The sequence below is a fragment of the Pseudoliparis swirei genome, chromosome 11 (assembly GCF_029220125.1).
Source record: "Pseudoliparis swirei isolate HS2019 ecotype Mariana Trench chromosome 11, NWPU_hadal_v1, whole genome shotgun sequence".
NCBI classification, from domain to species: Eukaryota; Metazoa; Chordata; class Actinopteri; order Perciformes; family Liparidae; genus Pseudoliparis; species Pseudoliparis swirei.
Window position 1 is genome coordinate 10,432,704 of NC_079398.1, and position 19,571 is coordinate 10,452,274.

The 19,571-nt window shown below is 43.9% G+C and overlaps 1 protein-coding gene and 1 long non-coding RNA gene across 2 annotated transcripts; both read right to left on the reverse strand.

Annotated features, from left to right (window-relative positions):
- Positions 1-3,838: 3,838 nt before the first annotated feature.
- Positions 3,839-5,518, reverse strand: LOC130201645 (serine/threonine-protein kinase pim-2-like). The gene is made up of 3 exons (XM_056426728.1): positions 5,338-5,518; positions 4,855-5,235; positions 3,839-4,638 (listed from the first exon to the last, which is right to left on the reverse strand). Exons 1-3 carry the CDS (start codon positions 5,516-5,518, stop codon positions 3,839-3,841), a joined length of 1,362 nt encoding a protein of 453 aa, XP_056282703.1.
- Positions 5,519-13,798: 8,280 nt separating this feature from the next.
- On the reverse strand, positions 13,799-14,852 carry LOC130201947 (uncharacterized). Its single transcript, XR_008833274.1, has 3 exons — positions 14,641-14,852; positions 14,339-14,434; positions 13,799-13,913 (listed from the first exon to the last, which is right to left on the reverse strand). It is a non-coding gene; the product is annotated as an uncharacterized LOC130201947 (long non-coding RNA).
- Between the last annotated feature and the right edge of the window lie 4,719 nt (positions 14,853-19,571).

Below are 19,571 nucleotides of genomic sequence, written 5' to 3' on the forward strand. Positions count from 1 at the left end.
TAGGTGGTCTGCTGCAAACTGTGCAAAAAATCGTAGAAAACTTTAAAAATATAAAACAACCGGAGAGCAGCGGCAGCTAAACGCGCCAGCGTTCACTCATCAACGTAGACAGGGTGGGTACAGTCAGGCCCGAACGATCGCAGAATCATATAGAGGGAGTTACTGATCTCCGCCTCCTTTCCCCTTAACTCGGTCTTCGCCCTCGCTCGAGTTTCCCTCTCCCCCTCGAAGCGTAAGGCGAGGATACCGTGACCGGGGCCGTCGTCAGAAGAGAGGACGGGCATCGTGACCCGTGGACCCGCGTCCTCTCCAGTGCGACAGGTTAGCAGCGCGCGGTGACGCGCTGCGCCTGGGCGCCGCCGACGTGCTTTTACGACAGTTTGCTACACGTCTGTCCTTAGAGCACGATTATTTCCCTCAATAAAGTACCCGGTGTGAGCCGACTCGCACCTCAAACCTTTCCCCCCCTCCTCTCCATCTCTCCTCTCCCGTCTCGTTCCCCCCCCTCCCCGCTCCTCTCCTCCCCCGGTTTCCCCTACACGAGAAGACTGCGGCGTGACTTTTCTTTCCGTCTCCCACCCGAGGCGACCGAATCGGTTAACGTACGCGTCTCTCTTAACAGTAGAGACAAAATGACATGCTGCTGTAGATGCGATCAATAATAGACGTTTAGTTTAATAAAAGAACAAAGACGTCTTTAAGAAAAGGACCTTAAATTACTTCTGCTGTAATCTGGCACGATAGAAAAAATTACAGGTGGGCGGGCGGAGTTATTATTTTTTTTTACTCACAATTGTCTGGGAGCCATATGCCGTCACCGGAAGAGCCATATATGGCTCGCGAGTCATAGGTTACCGACCCCTGGTCTGGAGTCTGGGATCATTTTCTCGATTTTACAAAAAAATTTAAATTCACCTTTTAAAGGCTTTTGAATATGACACATACCCACGTGTTATACATCAAACATTCAAGAACAATCTTAGCTCTCTATATAATGAGGCACAATTGTCCTCGCGTGGTGTTCTCTCGCTTCTCTGACTGACAGGTTGCTAATGAGCTTCACCTGTGTGGTGGGTCGGTCCTTTGTGATTTATTGGTTGTTTTTTTCGCAAAATGTTGACAGACAAATGGATTGACAAATCATGGTGAAAGATTTCGTGTGACGAGTTCTTTCTGCGCCGCGTCACCCGACACGTCGCCCTATGTCTCTCTGTGAATCGGAGGAGCAGACGGGAGGAAGGAGGCGGAGGAGGAAACCCTCCTGATTAATCCAGGAGTTTAAATTCATTTCTGCTCCGTATTTTCGCGGAAAAATAATTCACACACTGCCGCGGCTTGACACTCAGAGGAGTACAAAAACGTCAACGCACACCGGAAGTAAACAAAGTTGCGTTAAAATATTTTAGTGCGTTAATCGCGGCCAAATTAATCGCATAGATTAACGCTGACAGCCGTAATATATATATATATATACATACATATATATTAGGGCTGTGAAACGATACAATTTTTTAATCGGGTTAATCACAGGTTTTTGTGGATTAATCATGATTAATCACATATTACCGATATTCTCGGTATATTTTGTGAGAACATAGAGATTTATGACAAAAGACGGATATATACATTTATACATTCTTCTACACAATGGTGCTGCAACTCAGCAGTTATTTAGCAGTTTTCTTCCATATGGAACATTAATACATCTTCATCCTAAACAGAATGTTTAACCCTCCTGTTACCTTTCGGGTCAATTTGACCCCATTCAATGTTTAATGTCGGTGTTCTTTGGGGTCAATTTGACCCCAGGCTGTTTTTCACTGTGTCAAACATATAAGAAATATCAACTTTTTATTTATTTAAAGGGCTATTTAGGTAGTCAACAAACAAACATAAAGTACCTCACACTTAAACTTGGGAAGCAATATTAATTCTAATAATTTTCTGGAGGTTTTAATTGCTGGGGTCAAATTGACCCCGAGGGTAAAATATGTTAGTAAATGTAAAGGTAACAGGAGGGTTAAACAGAACATTTTTCTCTTGTTTGTCAACCATTAACTCCACCATGATACAATCTAAAGGCCTCTAGTCTTCCTCTAGCAGCTGCTGAGGCAAACTGACTGTGTGGGTTTTCTTCATGAACTGGGCCGTGATGAAAGGGACGGCGGACCGCTGCAAAGCTGAAACCTCACCGGCCCGGACACGGGGACAGATTGACAAGTGACTTTTTTTTTGCTCGGTCCCGATGCGCGCACGGAGCTCTGTGGCGCGCGAGACGGAGATCGATAAGTGTTAACGCAACGCGAAGAGACAGAAATGACATGCTGCTGTGGAGATACGATCAACAACAGACGTTTAGTTTAATAAAAGAACAAAGACGTGCTTTAGAGAACATGTCAGGGGGCGGGCCAATCTTTTTAATGTCATGCGATCTACCAACACTACGCCGCGATCGACTGGCAGGTCGCGATCGACGTGTTGAGACCCCTGATCTACAGGAAGTAAAAGCCGTAACAAGGTTTCCGTAGGTGAACCTGCGGAAGGATCATTACCGATGAACAGACCGTCTGCATGAGAGCGGACATAGTTCAGATTGAAGTGGTGTATTGGAAGCTCATTTTGCAAGTGACTTTTTTTTCGTACCGACGACCAACAACAGACGGATTGGAAGCTCATTCTGCGCATGCGTTAAATGCGTAAAAAAACAACAACTAGTTAAACCTGTAATTGAATTAACTGAGTTAACGCGTTATTTTTCACAGCACTAATATATATATATATAAACATATACATACATATATATAGCGGTAGACGCCTGGCGGAAGGGGACACGGGGAGTAGGGATCGGCCGACGGAACTACTCCCCGTGTCCATTCCGCCAATCCCTGCTCCCCGTCGGCGCCCCGGCCGATCCCTGCTCCCCATGTCCCGTTGGCGCCCCGGCGGATGCCTGCTCCCCGTGTCCCGGGACACGGGGAGCAGGGATCGGCGGCGGAAGGGACACGGGGAGTAGGGATCGGCCGACGGGACTCGAGGAGCAGGGAGCCGCCAGGGCGCCGACGGGACACGGGGAGCAGGGAGCCGCCAGGACACGGGGAGCAGGGAGCCGCCAGGGCGCCAACGGGACACGGGGAGCAGACATCCGCTGGGGCGGGAACAGGACACGGGCAGCAGGGATCGGCGAACGGGACACAGGGAGCAGTGATCGACGGGACAGGGGGAGCAGGGATCGGCCGACGGGACACGGGGAGCAGGGATCGGCCGACGGGACACGGAATGCAGGGATCAGCCGGGCCGCCGACGGGACACGGGGAGCAGGGATCGGCCGACGAGACACGGGGAGCAGGGATCGGCGGAAGGGACACGGGGAGTAGGGATCGGCCGACGGGACTCGGGGAGCAGGGAGCCGCCAGGGCGCCGACGGGACACGGGGAGCAGGGAGCCGCCAGGGCGCCGACGGGACACGGGGAGCAGGGCGCCGACGGGATACGGGGAGCAGGGAGCCGCCAGGGCGCCAACGGGACACGGGGAGCAGGGAGCCGCCAGGGAGCCGACGGGACACGGGAGCAGGGAGCCGTCAGGGCGCCGACGGGACACGGGGAGCAGGGATCGGCGGACAGGACACGCCGAGCAGGGATCGGTTGGGGCACCGATGGGGAGCAGGGAACGGTCACCGGGACACGGGGAGCAGGGATCAGCTGGGGCGCCGACGGGGAGCTGAGAGCCGAGCCCTAGGTCTGTCCGTAAGTTTATCAGCGATTTACCTGCCTGAAGTAAAGACTTTTGTTTTATCTGACAAGCTCTTCTCGACTCTGCTCCCCTGTGGCCCCCAGCCTTGCTAACAAAACATGGCTCTCAGCCACGGGTGATTCTTCAGCTGGTCCAGAGTGATACGAATATCCGGATCCGGACATAAGCACGCCTCAATGAAATCTTTGCCATCTTTGGAAAGCCAAGGGGTCTTACTCAGCTCCAAAAAGGACATGCCCTCTTTATATGTCACTTTTTGTCGCAGGAAGAACAGGACCAGCCCAATCTGGAATACTGACACGGGTCCGGCTTGGTATTCCTTCCGAGTATGCCATTCTGGGGGAGTGTAAGTACCGTACAACTGGCTAAAGGTGTCTCCTTCGTTGTAGAAGCAGCTCACACCGAAGTCGATGAGGCGAACTCGCGGCAACGTCATGCAGGTCTCAATAAGGAGATTTTCCACCTTAATGTCCCGGTGGAATATGTGTTTCTGCTCGAGGTCAATTGCTGCATCCACCAACTGCTTAATTATAATCTTGGCTTCCGGTTCCTTCAAGTAGCCTCCTTTGGTTTCAATGTAGTTGCCGAGGTCTACGGCCGGCATTGGTCTCTCCAGCACCAGGATCAGCTCCGGGTCGACAATGTACCAGTCCAGTAGCTTAATGGGTGCTGAATGCCACTCCGATTCAGCCGCTAGTTTACTTAGGATGGCAACCTCCATAGGGATCTGGTTCCCTTTACCGTCAAGGTGAAGGTGGAGTTTGGTGTCTATGTAGATACGCTTGATTGCAACAGGCAGATTATCCACTTTGCGGTAGCCAGCAAACACGCATCCATATCCTCCTTGGCCAAGTTTCTGCACCTGCTGGTACTTGGCCTTAAAGATGACTGAATCGGGTGAGTTTCTACTTTCGGTGTCCTCTGAGGAGGATGGCAACTCAGTGTCACAGGGGATGGGTTCCAGTCTCCTGCACTTCTTACTCTGTGGGATTTCCCCATATTCCGTAAATTTTCTCTTCACTCCTCCAGGGATGAAACGAATGGCCTCTAAAGTGGACGTCGACTCACTAATGGTCTTTAAAGTGGACGCCGACTCAGTGTCACAGGGGATGGGTTCCAGTCTCTTGTGCTTCTTACTCTGTGGGATTTCTCCATCTTCCGTACATTTTCTCTTCACTCCTCCAGGGATGACACTATTGTCCTTTGAAGTGGATGGCAACTCAGTGTCACAGGGGATGGGTTCCAGTCTCTTGCGCTTCTTACTCTGTGGGATTTCCCCATCTTCCGTAAGTTTTCTCTTCACTCCTCCAGGGATGAAACGAATGGCCTCGAAAGTGGACGTCGACTCACTAATGGTTTTTAAAGTGGACGCCGACTCAGTGTCACAGGGGATGGGTTCCAGTCTCTTGCGCTTCTTACTCTGTTGGATTTCCCCGTCTTCCGTACGTTTTCTCTTCACTCCTCCAGGGATGACACTATTGTCCTCTGAGGTGGACAGCAAATCATTATCACAGGAGATGGGGTCCAGTCTCCTGCTTCTCCTCCTTTGTGGTATTTCCCCATTATCCGTTTGTTTTCCCTTCACACCTCCAGGGACGACACAAATGTCCCCAGAGTTGGACAGAAAATTATTGTCACTGTGAATGGGGTCCAGTTGCCCACTTTCCCCCCTCTGTAGGCTTTCCTCATCTCCCGTTTCTTCTCTTTTCACTTCTCCAGGGACGATGAACTTCTCAGCTTTGAAGAGTTTTCCAAATATGTTGCCCATTATAACTGAAGATGGCTGAAGACCTTTCTAATAACTTTAGTGCGTGTTGCTGAAAAGCTGGAGTAAATATGAGGGAAAGGACACAGTGTTCTAGATCTGTAAATTCAGTGGCTTTGATGAATGGCCTGATGAGGTCACAGTCTGTGACATCACAGTGTTCTGGAATATGCAAATGAGGGGCTTTGAAGAAATTCTGTTTACAAGTAAAGATGGAGGTATCCACTGAATACATTCATACAATGCATAACATACTATGTGTACAAGCATTCAAATCAAATTTACTCGTTAAAAGTACCGGTTTAGCACCGGTATTTCACTGTTTCCGTTTTTTTATTATTTTTTTTCTCCACGAAAATACGGAGCAGAAATAAATTTAAACGACTGGATTAATCAGTAGGGTTTCCTCTTCCGTCTCCTTCCTTCCGTCTGCTCCTCCGCATTCAGAGAAAAATATGGCATGGACGTGTCGGGTGACGCGGCATGGAAAGTACTCATCACACGAAACCTTTCACCATGATTTGTCAAGACGTTTTTTCTGTCAACATTTTGAAAAAAACCAACCAATGAACACTCAATAAATCACAAAGGACCTACCCACCACACAGGTGAGGCTCATTAGCAACCTGTCAGTCAGAGAAACCAGAGAACACGGCGAGGACGGACTTCACAACAAGGAAGCAGCTGCAGCGACTTTGGCGAGCAGCGCGGAGGGCGGAGCCTCCGCGGAGGAGCTCCAGAGCCACGAGAAGGGACACACAGCCAGAAGAGATCCACTTGGACCCGAGTAAGTGTCTTTACTAATCGTTACGTGTGTGTTACGTGTCTGTTTTACCGTGTCTGTTAGACCTACGTGTCCCGTCACGATGTCGGTTACGTCTGCGCTGTGCTGACTAGTTAGTCCTGCGGCATAGCAGACCAATTGTTCAAATTGTTCTAAAAGCACCAAAATTGGCACACATGTAGATTAATACATTCTAAACATTTTTGGATATGGAGGCATTCAAGATTAGCCCTGTGGAAGATATGGCGGCCATTGTTCAAAATGGCCGCCATTTACCATTAGCGTCATTACATAGACTTCATTATGTGTCGTTAGTATGGTGCTAGATGGGCCAAAATTCCTTTTTTTTACATCAGAATTAACATCAATAAGTGTTTAACATATATTTAGATGAATCTTCTCAAAAATGGCCCCCAAACTGGCCGCCATTTTGTGGAAAAAGTGGACATTTGATGAAGATTCCAATACTCAATGACATAATACCTCTAATAACCAGTACATGATTTCAGGAACACACTTTAATTGCTCAAGTTGCTTTTTATTTCAAATTGCTGGCAAAATTGCAATGGAATGGTAGTCAAAATAATACACAGAGTACGGCGAGTTTACAGTATGGTCAGATTGTAGTTATATAGTCGACCAAAAGCCCAGTCTCTAGGCACAGTACTTACAGTTATACATTTATGGATAGATCTAATATAAATGAACAAATCTAAGTGGCTTCAAGAAGAGGACACAATAAACAGTTGCCAATACAATAACTTTCAGTATTGTGTAATCCTGCAGTACATACATGTAATACAATAACGTAGATTTTGCCACACTATGTTAATTATGATTCTGAACTTTTCAAATCTGGTCACCAGGATTATGAATGTCTACAGATCATAATGTTGGCTAGCAAGTTGTCTGTCCTAATTCTACTGGCATTCGCCTTCACAGAAACACAGACCCGTGCATTGCAGTGAAGCCTTCTTGCACTTGCAGCGGTTTCTGCAGCCTTTCTTGCATCCGCAAGACACCAGCTCATAGCAGGTCTTGGATGCCTCAGGGAGTGTGGTCCAGAGTGGTGTGTAGGGCCCATCATCACTCCGATGCCAGCCCCAGTCTGTTGGTGGAGGGAGCACGGGCTCTGGTACCAATGCCTGGCCCCAGACATGACCACCCTGAAGGGCAGATCTCTTCACATGCTGCTCCAGAGCAGCGTAAGTTGGCGGGATGTTCTGAACAGAGCTCTTCTTTGCAAAGAGCTTCTTTCTCGCCTTGTTGACGTCCTTGCATTTGCTTGTGCGGTCATACAGGAGTATTACAAACCTCTCGATGACATGCATTGTATCCTCTTGGATGCTTGTGGGTGCATTTGCCAGACTCAGCAGGGCATCAGTGAGTTCTGGCAGCGTGTTCCATGTTGCCCAGGCAGATTTCTTCCCATGTCAACAAACACTTGGAATGGTACTTGGCCTCCAGAGCCACCATATCACCCATGCTGAGCCTGGCCATGAGTTCATTGTCCCCAACTTGCGCTGCACACTTCCGTACGCGTGTGTCCACCTGGAAGGTTGCTACTTCATGTAGGGTCTCTGTGCCAGACTTTCCACAGAAAAAGCAGGAGGTGCCGCTGGTAGTGGCTTCTGAAGAGTGTGTTCTGGCGCTTGCCTGGGACATTGTCAGTACTACCAAATGCTGAGCTGCTTGCGATGAGTCTCTTCTCTGCTCTTTGTAGCATTGTGTTATTGTATTGGAGCATACATGTTTTATGCCACTTGGCCTGGTGGGCAACCATTGTCGCCTCAACACCTTGTCCTTCATCTAGTCTCTGTAACTGAACAGTTCTTGGCAGTTTTCCTAGTTCATCAAACTTGACCAAGTTTGCAGCCATTGTCGTGTATCCACTCCCAGGGTCTCGGCGTTTAGACAGTACTGGGCACACAAGTGACTGTTGTCTCCTCTTGACATACAAGACACAGCTTCCAGTTTGTCTCAGGAGGTGTTGTGGGAGTACGTTGCTCAAAAGTATCGACCAGTTGGAACTTCTTTGCCATGGCTGCAGTCTGGAACAACGCGTCTCTGATGTCAGGTGGTGCTGCTGCTGCTGCTGTAATCCACCACCAGTTGAATGGTTATCAAAGCCTCACCTGCAAAGACACAAAACACCACCATGTTACCACAAGCTACTACTACAAGTACCATGACTATCAACACTATACTATTACTGCAGCCGCCATCACTGCCACCACCGCTGCCGCTGCAAAGTAAAATTCATTTTTCTTGTAAAATGGTAGCCATTTTATTTGGTAAGCACACAAGTATGTGTAATTGTACACTACTTATCACCTCTAGCACACTTATCACCTCTAGCATCCACAAAAAGACAAATTATGGTACATATTCAATGACGCTAATGGTAAATAGCGGCCATTTTCAAAAAATGTCCGCCAAATGTGCTACGGGGAGAATCTTGAATGCCTCCATATCCAAAATTGTTCAGAATGTATTAATCTACATGTGCGCCAATTTTGGTGCTTTTAGAACAATTTGAACAATTGGTTTCGTATTTTTTACTATGCCGCTGGGCTAAGTATTGTATTTTACAGAGAGGATTCACCAGCCCCTGCCGCGCAGCCTGCAGCCCTACCTGCATGACACAATGACATGGTGTTATTAGAGTGAAGCCATATTGTAAATAGTCTGTCAATAGTTGTGTTCTGTTTTCTATTTCTCAACATGTATATTATGTAGAATATTTATTTCAATTTTTTATGTATATACATATTTATTTTAAGAAAAAAAAATGTAATGGTCATTTTTTATTTGCACACACCCCATGAAGCTTTATCTGCTATATGAAGTCATTTCTCAGTCCCATTTTTATCATCTTGGTGAATGGTGTGACAGACCACATAATTTCTACTCAAAAATCGATAATACAAAATTTGGTTTTAGACATTTAATTACATGTATCTACCATTGTATTCAGATATTTCACTGCTTTTGTGAACCTATGACCTTTGGTCAACCAAGTTCAAACACCAAAACAGTTGGTCCACATGAGTAAAGGTGTGTTTTCAGAAGAGATATGAAGAATTTTTAAAGATCGAACTTCAATTTTCAGCTTTAGTGCCATATTTTCTCTTTCCACTTGTACCTGAGAACAATTATGGCTCATTGTACAGAGAGCTGAGATTGTTCTGGAATTTTTGATGTAACACATGGGTATGTGTCATATGCAAAAGCCTTTAAAGGGTGAATTTACATTTTTTTTGTCGCATCGATAAAATTACCCCAGACTCCCGATTGACAGCGGGAAGGGGGGGGGGGGGGGATGACTACGGTTATAGGCTAATGTGTGAAAAGAGGCGGGTCTTGGGAGTTATCACGCGAATCCAAAGATTTTACATAGCGGTGTCTCCTGTAAACAATGGACAATGGCGAAGCGGACTATCAGTTCGTACTTTCTTCCTAAACCTAATGATATAGAGAAGACAAATCCCGAGAATGAGTCCGACTCAGATTGTGAGGAAACGGTCGTGGCTAAAAAAAGGCAGGACATTCAGCTTTCGCGATGAGTGGCTGCGCGAGTTCACCTGGCTGAGGTATTTCAGGGAGACCAATTCAATGAACTGTAAATTCTGCTGTCGATTCCCACAACATGCAGGGAATACGAAATTTGCTGAAAAGACTGGCATGACACAATTAGAACACGACACGCTGATCAAACACAACACCAGTCTGAAACATAAAATGTGCCGCGACCTGTGCAATGAAAGTGCAGCTCCACTCCCATGATGTTGGATGATGTTGACCAAAATGCTGTTCTGCTCCGACTACAAAGTAAATATGATATTCTCATTAATTTAATTGGCATATGACTTTTTGATTGACTGAAACCTAAACTATTATTCTATTCTTTGTAGAACATCCTACATCTTGTACACATGATGCTTGCACTCCCAGTGTCTTCTGCTGTGTGCGAGAGAGGATTCTCTGCCCAGAAGAGGATTAAGTCAGATGTCAGGGGGTCTCTTCATGTGGACACTGTTGAGGACTTAATCAGAATTAGTATGGAGGGACCGAACATCGATGATTTTGATGCCAAAGAGGCTGTTGACATGTGGCTCAATCAGGCTCAATGTACAAGGAGGCCTAATTACAAGGGCTGGCCAACACAGGCACCTTATCCCCCACCAAGGGGTGATCTTTTGTAGGAAGTGTTAATACACAAGCTATGTCTACAACTTGTTCTGTTGTTGTCAGTAGAGCATAAATATTCATTTTGTATTTTAAGCTGTATAACTGGTGTATGTTATTAAAACTATTGCACAAGTTTATAAGATTGTATATTGTCAAATTATTTATCAGTAATACAGTAAAAATGATGGGAAAACTTTGCAAGTCGATTTATAGTGTGCGGCCCTAAATGTTCTGCTTGCGCCCCTAACATTTTAAGTTAGGGGCCACTGTGCTCCTAGTAAAAAAAGTTTGTCTGGAGCCCTGATGTGGCCGACGCGTTTTCAGCGGCGCAAGTTTCGCCCCTAGTTGAAATATTTCAACTTTGAGGCGGTCATCTCGTAACTCGGGCCAATCAGCTCTTGAGTTCCGCTCACGTAGCGCTGGAAGCGGAAGTCTTTCAGACGTAACAGTAACTTCATCGGTGAAAGTGACCGAGCTGAGTGAGCCTATGGGTGATGTCATCAACCCAAACACGAGGGTGTTCGTGTGTGAGATATCCATGACAAATATAAAGCAGAACTAGTGGTTAGATATTCTGGTGGATGAAGGAGATGATAACGGTCTTTACGGAGACGAGACACGGAGATAAGCCCCGCCGCTCGCGGAGCGTCTCAACGCTTATGGCGAGAACACGGTGAACGGTCGAGCGAGTAAACTCACGCGTTTTGGGCAACGTGAAAAATAGTTTTGCTCCATATATCAAGTATATACACTTCAAACAAAAGAGTCAGGCCATCACCCTACATGAACCACACTTTCCAGAGTAAACAATGTTATCTTCTCACTTTCCCTCTAAATACACATGTATTGGGCTGGTAACACTAAAGTAAGGGTTTCTTTCATGTCTCTCCAAATAAATATGCTACTGTAGGATTTATAATAGACTGACTGACTGAGATGCAATCTCTCTCTCTAACTACCTTACCTGTTTGCGAGAAATACAGATAATATTTTTGAGGAAACAAAAGGATTACAGCCCTGGAGGCTCTGGAGCACATCCTTGATCACGACAGGAGAAACAATGAGGACGTGTCTGAAGATGAAGACCATCTCGAGGTCATTTCAGATTCATGGGATGAGGAAAGTGATATAATTATAATAATAATTACTTTCTTGATATAGCACCTTTAAAAACAATGTTTACAAAGTGAATAGGCTTCTCATCTCTATTTATCTACGTCACCACATGACAGAAAAAAGTTTTAAAATGCAAATAAAATTTAGGAAAAAATGCATGTTATGGTCGACTAATGCACTTTATATCTAGGATATTCCAATGTACTGGAAAAAAAGTTTGAACGTGTATTTGTCATGAAAACGAATGAGTTATCCTCATTGAACTCTGATCTATGGGGCGGAATAACTCCTTTCCACTAAAAAGTGATTGACTTGTTAGTCATGGTGTTGTTTTGTTCCCACAATCGAATATTGATTTTAACATTTTAATTTCCGTTCTGTTTCAACCATTCCAACAGACCTGCACTCGTCCTGTCCTCACTCTTTGGGACGCCGGCTTCGGTGAAGCTCTCCGCTTGCTCGTGAAAATGAAACATAAACCCACCAGTCTCTCTCTCTTCATCCAAACCTCCCATCATCCCTCTCTGCTAAATCCCGCCACTTCGACTCCGAAGCGTTCGAAGTTGGTTTCTGCCTTGCAGCCAAATCCAGCCCATCGATAATACTCTGGGCTTCAAACACACACACATACACACACACACACACACAAGCAAGATTCTTCAGTTATGTGACTTTAGCGTGGGGGAAGGAGCATATTGCAACAAATAAACCATACCGCCTACATCTCTCGTGTTGCAAGTCTTCACCTGGCGTCCCCAGAGTGGTTTGCCGAGGTGTTGGTGATACAGATATTCTGTGTGAGGAGTCCATGTTCGGTTCTGATTATCCTCCAGATCAGGCACCTCGAGGCCTTTTAAGTCTTCACACCTGGAGTTCTGGGCCCCCGTAGGAAGTTTCCATCTGCACTGTAAACCCGAATAAGTTAGTAGAACTCAAAAAATTTGAGGCAATATATTGCCTCAAATTTTTTGAGTTAATGAACTTTTTAATTTGATTTTGCAGAACTTAAAAAGTTTGACGACTTGCTACTTGTACCTTTTGATTACTGCTTAAATAAAAGTGTTAATTTAGCTCAACTCAATTATTTTCAGTTATTAGTACTTAAAATGTTCAAGTTTTCAAACCACTGGAATAAGTTCACAGAACTTAAAAAAATAAAGTACACAACCACACCATTTCATGTTAACCAAACTCAATGTTTTCGAGTTCACATTAGTCAAATGTTTTGAATTTGTTTACTTAAAAAGATAAGACTCGAAACTTAATTTTTTTGTGGCAATTGATTGCCTCAATTACATTGAGTTTACCAAACTCAAAATTTAAGTCATGAACATCTATCTATTGAACAGTATTTTCTTGCACTCACATTTAGCACACTGCAATATTAAAATAAATAATTTGAAAATATACTTTAATAAATTGTAGAGCTTAAACTTAGAGCTGGTGACATAAAACAATACCAACATTTTTTGTTATAGCGAAAAAACACTGCTTTTGGCTTCCTGAGTATATAGTGCAGCATTTTGGATTAAATACAACAGAACTGTTTCAGAAAATTTTCAGGGAAAAAAGAAAAACTTCCATCTTTATAGTGGCTGATCATTTTAATTATTTGAATGGATATGGGCACAACAAATAAAACATTTCAACTTTGCAACCAAAGTTAAACTTCCAAAATAAATTGTATCTTTACGTTTTAAAGATAATGATGATCTTTACCGCTATAGTGGGTTAAATATTGTTGATAAATTGACATTAACAGGAAACACGTACATGATGCATAAAAGAATTAAAAAAGATATGTATCTGCACAAAGATAACTACCCGAGAACCATGACCTCTGCCTTTTTTTCCTCCATAATACACAACACAATAACATACATGAACAGATCACATGATGGCGCTGCATTGCAAAGCTGCAAGACGTGATCATAGACCTTTTAACTTGAAAATGTTGAACCTTTTATCATGGTATACCGCTGCAGCCTTCCGTTTCTAGGTCATCAAAACATTCTTGAGGGTCTGCAACTTCGGTGACAGTTTGCCACTTTCTAGGCCAAGTAAGATCTTTTGAATGAACTCAAAAGTCTTGGTAAGTGCTTTGGGGTAGCTGAGGTGTAGTGCATACATGAATCCAAAGACTACCAGGAAGGCATCGCCAAGTCTGGGGAGACTAACCATGACAGCACTTTCAATAATCACAGAGATTTTCACAGGGTGGTAGTGAACTGCACTTGTGTTATTGTCACTGGTGACAGTAAGGAGGCCCACTGCAACCCCATCAAGCTCTGGCTCATCAGACTCGTCCTGAATGAATGAAAAAGAGATACCAATCACAAACTAACACATGGAACAGCACAGATGACATAATGTATCTTTCCTTAACCAAGTCCCAATGAAAACCAAGGCCTCTTTTACAAGGGAGACCTGTGTCTCATTGTAAGAGGGGAACAACATAAGATCCATGTTCTGCACACACAAATCAACCAAATTACCAGAGAATAAAAGTGGTGAGAGACTGAAACCAAGCTAAAGGACATTTACAGGAACATGTTTTACTGAACATCTTCTCACTTGCCAATACAGTTCCTTTGTAGTGAGGCGAAAACAGACTATACCCGAAAAGTGTATGGGTAGACTAAACAAAGGTAAGTCCTAAAAGATATTAGTATTTTGATGAACTGTTTACATCATGCACACGTAGAATCTGTTAGTGACTTAAGAAGACTCACTGTGCAGGTTCTGAAGAATCCAGATACATCCTCGCACAGATAGACAGGAAGGCCGTGGAGAACAGTCGTACGTTTGGTGTGTATGTCCTGGTTTTCCTATTCAGATAAAAACACATTTGTACATTTAAAATAATCCATTCAGAACATATGGCCACAAATAACCTGTTCACATCTTTAATGCAATCAGACAAATGTCAAACACAAAGTGGACTAATTGCAAAATTCACAAAGCTCATTTGAGTCATTGAACCTGTTCGAAGTTCCACCGGTTCAACCTATGAAGTGTGTAATAATCTATTTACCTGTTCATCGTGGATTTTTAAAATTTCAGCCAGAGCATCTGCTGTCTTTCCAGTTCTTGATGCCTTCTGTCTAAATAAAGTCATTAGTCGTGGAAGATGGCGGTCAAGCTCAGCATAGAATCGGTTGGGCAGGTTCTGATTGGTTATCCTCTGGAACTCTGCATACAACTACATTGAAATAACAGCAACAAATAAAAAAACATTCAATTTGAAGAATCTAGCACACATTTATTAAGCCGACAATAGCGGTCAAATGAATAAGAATCACAATTTTCACTTAAAGAGAGATGATCCATATTACCTCAGACTCTATTCTGAGGGCAGGCCAGAGGTCCATGAGCTCGTTCACGGGTGGGCAGGACATAATTATGGTCTGTCGGCGTAGGGCAAATGTGGTGTCCATCATCATCCTAATGAGCAGCATGTTCTTTTCAGTCTTCTGGACCTCCTCAACAAGTGTCTTCCTCAAATGCTCAAGGCTTAAAGGGTCTTTTCCTTGGGGAAAGTTGGGGAGGAAGTTCACTTCTGCCCGCTTCGATCTTTTAATCTTGGAATGTGGCGAAGCATTTTCAGGATGACTCAGACTTCTTTTTCCTGCATTTACTGTGACCTCCTGACATCCAGCCTGTCTCATCTTGTTTCTGTAGTTGCCCATCTTAAACTTTATGCTGTTTTTCCAGCCATTCCAGCCAGTCTCTGATCCAACTTCCTTCAAGCAGTGATGTTTGGCAACAAGAGCCTCAGCAGCCATTGCAATCTCCTTGTCACTTGGGTACGCCTTAAACCCATATATGGAAGATGCAAGGTGTTCTAATATGTCGTGTTTTAGGCCTCTTGCCAACTTAAGGTGCGTGCCGTTTTTCTCAAATTCAGCATTTCCATCCCCAAGTTTTAGTTCAACATCAAATGCAAATGTGGGAACAGGAAAAGGACCTGGAGGCCACCTGCTGAGACGTTCTGGAGAGGACACATCTGAAAGTTGAGCAGTAGATGCAATAGAGCTGGAGTCTTGTGACGGGGAAATGTGCACAACAGCCTTTTGAGGTAATTCGTCAATGTCTGTAAGAGAAGTAAGCTTTCCTTCAAAGTCCGGATCTTCATACAGCAAATCAAAGTCAATGTCGATCTCCAGCTGTTCTTTTATAATTTTTACTAGTGCATCAACAGATGCTGGCCGTGTGCCGAGTTTTAGTTTTCGAGCCTGGTCTGGTTCAACGACACGTAAAATCATTGCCTGTGGGGATGCAGCAGCCATTGCGCTAATGAAAAGACAAAAACAGGTTGTTAAGAGTACCACTTATAGTATATAGTTTAGAAATTAATTCAACAGAGAGTGAATAAAGACACTATAACTGATAAATAAAAGAACCATCAATTATTACCTGAACTCAGTTCTGTCTCACTTGAATGAACCGCTTGGGGGTCAGCAGCAGCAAGCCGTCTATCTTGTACGCCGAGAGAGGCAGTGTGTCATTCAGACCAGACTGCAGGTGGCTCGACAGGCTTGTGTGTGAAGTTGACAGCTCGTAGGATCGTATATGTTCTACATACCAGGAGTCATAATCACAACACAGAAAAGACACGTTGTGATTCACAAGGAGGATCTGTTCTATTTTGCTAAATTTAGAGAGTCCACCGCTGACTCCTACAGACAGAAACATTCCACAAACATAGTCTGTACCATCAATGGTCACTTTTGATGTCTTGTAGACTGTGTCACTACTTGTTTGTTGTCTAATGTGCATTTGAGCAACCTCTGGTAGAGCTGAAACCAGAACAGAGTCAACCCTGGATGCCTGAGTTTTTGGCTTGAAAAATGATGGTGCAGCAAGATGATATGCCATCATGTGTTGGTGTCTGACTGCCATTGTCTTCAAAATATTTTTGAAGTTTTGAGCGTCATGCACCACTCTTTTGAAAAAGCGGTGCTTGGCCTCAAACCGCATGGTCCAAACGTGCAGCAGAGGCCCAAAGCACTTGATTAGAGCGGGATAATGCTCCACATAATGATGTTTAGGACGGAGTCTAACCTGGGGGAACACCTCTAGCAATGCCTGTCTATGATCACTGATTTTGCACACAAAATAGTCTACGGTTTCATCAGTAAATGATGGGCACAATGCTAATTCTACCACCTCTTTCAACTCCATCAAAACTGCCCATGCGCCATCACCCTCTGGCACTACACTGCCAACAAGCAATGGAAGAAGTCGGAGCAGAGTTGCATTTTCATGTCCATTACCTCCAATCGTTCCTCGAGAAAGAAACGTTTTGGGAAGTGGCTGAGGTCTATCCACTTTATCAGTGTGTTGATATGGGAATGATGTAATCTTGTTGTTCAAATACTCCAAAGTGAAGTACTTCAGCCGGATCATCTCTTTAACACAAAGAGAAATCTCCATGGGAACAATACCTTCCAGAAGATCATGGAGTATATCAGGAGGAAACCCTGTGATTGTATGGAAGTAATTCAGGGACTCACGCAAGACACAACCACCTTTAACACCAAAGTGGATGCGCAAAGTGTCACTTTCTTGAACAGTTTGCACATGTAGGTCATGGCTGGCTTTGGTTCTCTGAGGAAACTTCATCTCTCTGACTTCAGTTACTTGAAACTGTTCAACTGAGCCCATACAGAACCTGCAAACATGGCCTGCTCTAAATGACTCTACAAAGCCACCTAATCCATGAGCAGCCAAATTGTCAGCAGAAACACAAAAGACAGTGCCTCTGACATTCTGACCAACTCTTTCGATGAAGACACCATCTTTTTCCAGAGTATGAAGATCACGCAGCAATGGAGCAAGTACAGCTGCATATCCATACTTACGGAGGTCTGTCACTTTTACCAATATTGCGAGCTGTATAGCATGTAATGCTGATCTGTATTTTGGTGGCACATTAGCGAGGACCCAATACACAGCGCAAAATTTGTGAATTTTGCGTGATGTGCCAAGCGGATTGCAAATTTCAAGATCATCAATATATAGCTGGAGTGGTAGGATGAGATCCTCTTTTGACAGTAACTCATTTTCAAGGAAATGAGAGCCATTGGAGCAAGACGCATATTGACCAGATGCAGCATTTGTTTCAGTTATCTTGTTAAGAATGTCTGTGTTTTTAAACAACTCTTGTATCATTGAAAGGATAGGAACATACATGCTGGTATGTCCAGGTTGCTCCAACTGATACTCCACTGGCATTACATAAGGATAGTTGTGCTCAATAAAGGTTTTTCTGCGCTTGGATGAACTCAATTCAGCACCTTTAGAGGTTGATGTAGAGAGAACATTGCAGTCCATGACAGCGGCAACAACTTCACTCAGTGTAGGTTCTGCAATACTGTGACCATTTCTTTGCAGTATGTCATTAACGGCCTCTTTGATCAATGGCTCAGATAAGGAGAAGATCTGATTCAAGTGGTCTACTATTTCCTGAATAGCTGTGTTCGAGACATGAAGGATAGCCTGCATCTTTAGAAATAAAGAAGCTACATTTGTTTTAAGTTGATTTCTTAGACTGCCAGTGTCACACTGATCACCGTTCCCCACTTCTCTGCTCTGGTCTGGGCATTCTTCATGCGAATCACTAGTTTCCTCAGAAATACTGGCTTGAAGAATATGGGGATCCTCACTGACAATATCAGTTTGAAAGTCAGATGCAAGACCTGCTTGGTGTTCTCTACTTTTATGAGAATTGAACGAGGAGTACACATTTGTGATATAGCTACAATCCTTATATGGGCATGTCACCGTTTCATGATTTTTCAAATGCTTTCTGAGATGACTGAAAACGGCTGAATTAGAAAAGGGTTGCTGAAATGTGCATAAGGGGCATTTGAATAACACAGGCCCCTGACTCTGCTCTGTACAACTGCTAGGTTGTGCTGTATGATATCTTGATAAATGAGTACTCAATGAATTAAGTGTCTGAAACGTGCAAATGCAATCGGTGTAGAGGCATGGAAGAGGGCTGATTCTGGAAAAGTGGCTGTGCTGCAGCCTACAGTGTTTAAATAACTGCATTCTGGAGGTGCAAGAAGCTGCGCACAACTTACACTTCCAGATCATTTTGGAACCAGCAACCTAAAAGGCAAAGAAAAAAATGACAAAGTTTAGACCAACATCTAAAACAGATTTACTATTACTTACTAATTAATATAACAAGTTAATTACTATTAGCTTACCAAAACATGATCATGGACTACAGCTAACACTGCTTTAAAATTGCATGTGTTCCATTTTTGTATGCGATTTAAAACTAAAAGTAAATATTTGATTTGAAAGAACACTGACTAAAAAAGGACCAGTAACTGTTTCCCTATTCATCAGAGAAGAGAAGAAAAGGAAAGACTGAGTTTTGAATGCTATTACAAACAATTTTTTGGCACAATTTTTCTCATTCTAAAAATATATAATGTGTGGTTCTTAACCTTTAAATGAGTCCAAAAATATTTTACTGGTTGGCCACCTTTTTAGGAAGGCTTTTTTTTTTTGTGGAGAGAGGTTGATGCAAATGCTATGCCATAGTACAATTACTGTCAATTATTTCATTTTATTTCTTCAAACAAGATTTTTCTGTGTTGTTCTTTGATATTTCTTACTTAAGGACTCTTCCCACAACACGTTGTGATTCCCATGCAACAGCCTGTGAGGTCCTGACACCCAGGTTAGGAACCGCTGGTATAATGCACTGACAAACATAGTTGACAATACATAATTTGTTGGTGGCATATCTAAACATTTCATTTATGCAGCTTACATGCAAGTCTCAATAACACCACCGTAAAACACTATCTATCTAGGATTTGCCATACAGGGTCTAACAATAACGTGTTTTTTATTTGACGTGCACAAAAACAAAAGAAATGCCAGAGATGCGAGTGACGTGAATAGTCAAGCATAAACACCGGGCGCTCCCGTGAACCAACA

Excerpts from the sequence above, each read along its gene's own strand:
- LOC130201645 (XM_056426728.1), bottom strand. The coding sequence starts at position 5,518 with ATGGGCAACATATTTGGAAAACTCTTCAAAGCTGAGAAGTTCATCGTC. Across the intron at positions 5,236-5,337 it reads CATTTGTGTCGTCCCTGGAG|AGGACAATAGTGTCATCCCT; the intron begins GTGTGAAGGGAA and ends TGTCCACCTCAG. Across the intron at positions 4,639-4,854 it reads GAGACTGGAACCCATCCCCT|TCATCTTTAAGGCCAAGTAC; the intron begins GTGACACTGAGT and ends CACCCGATTCAG.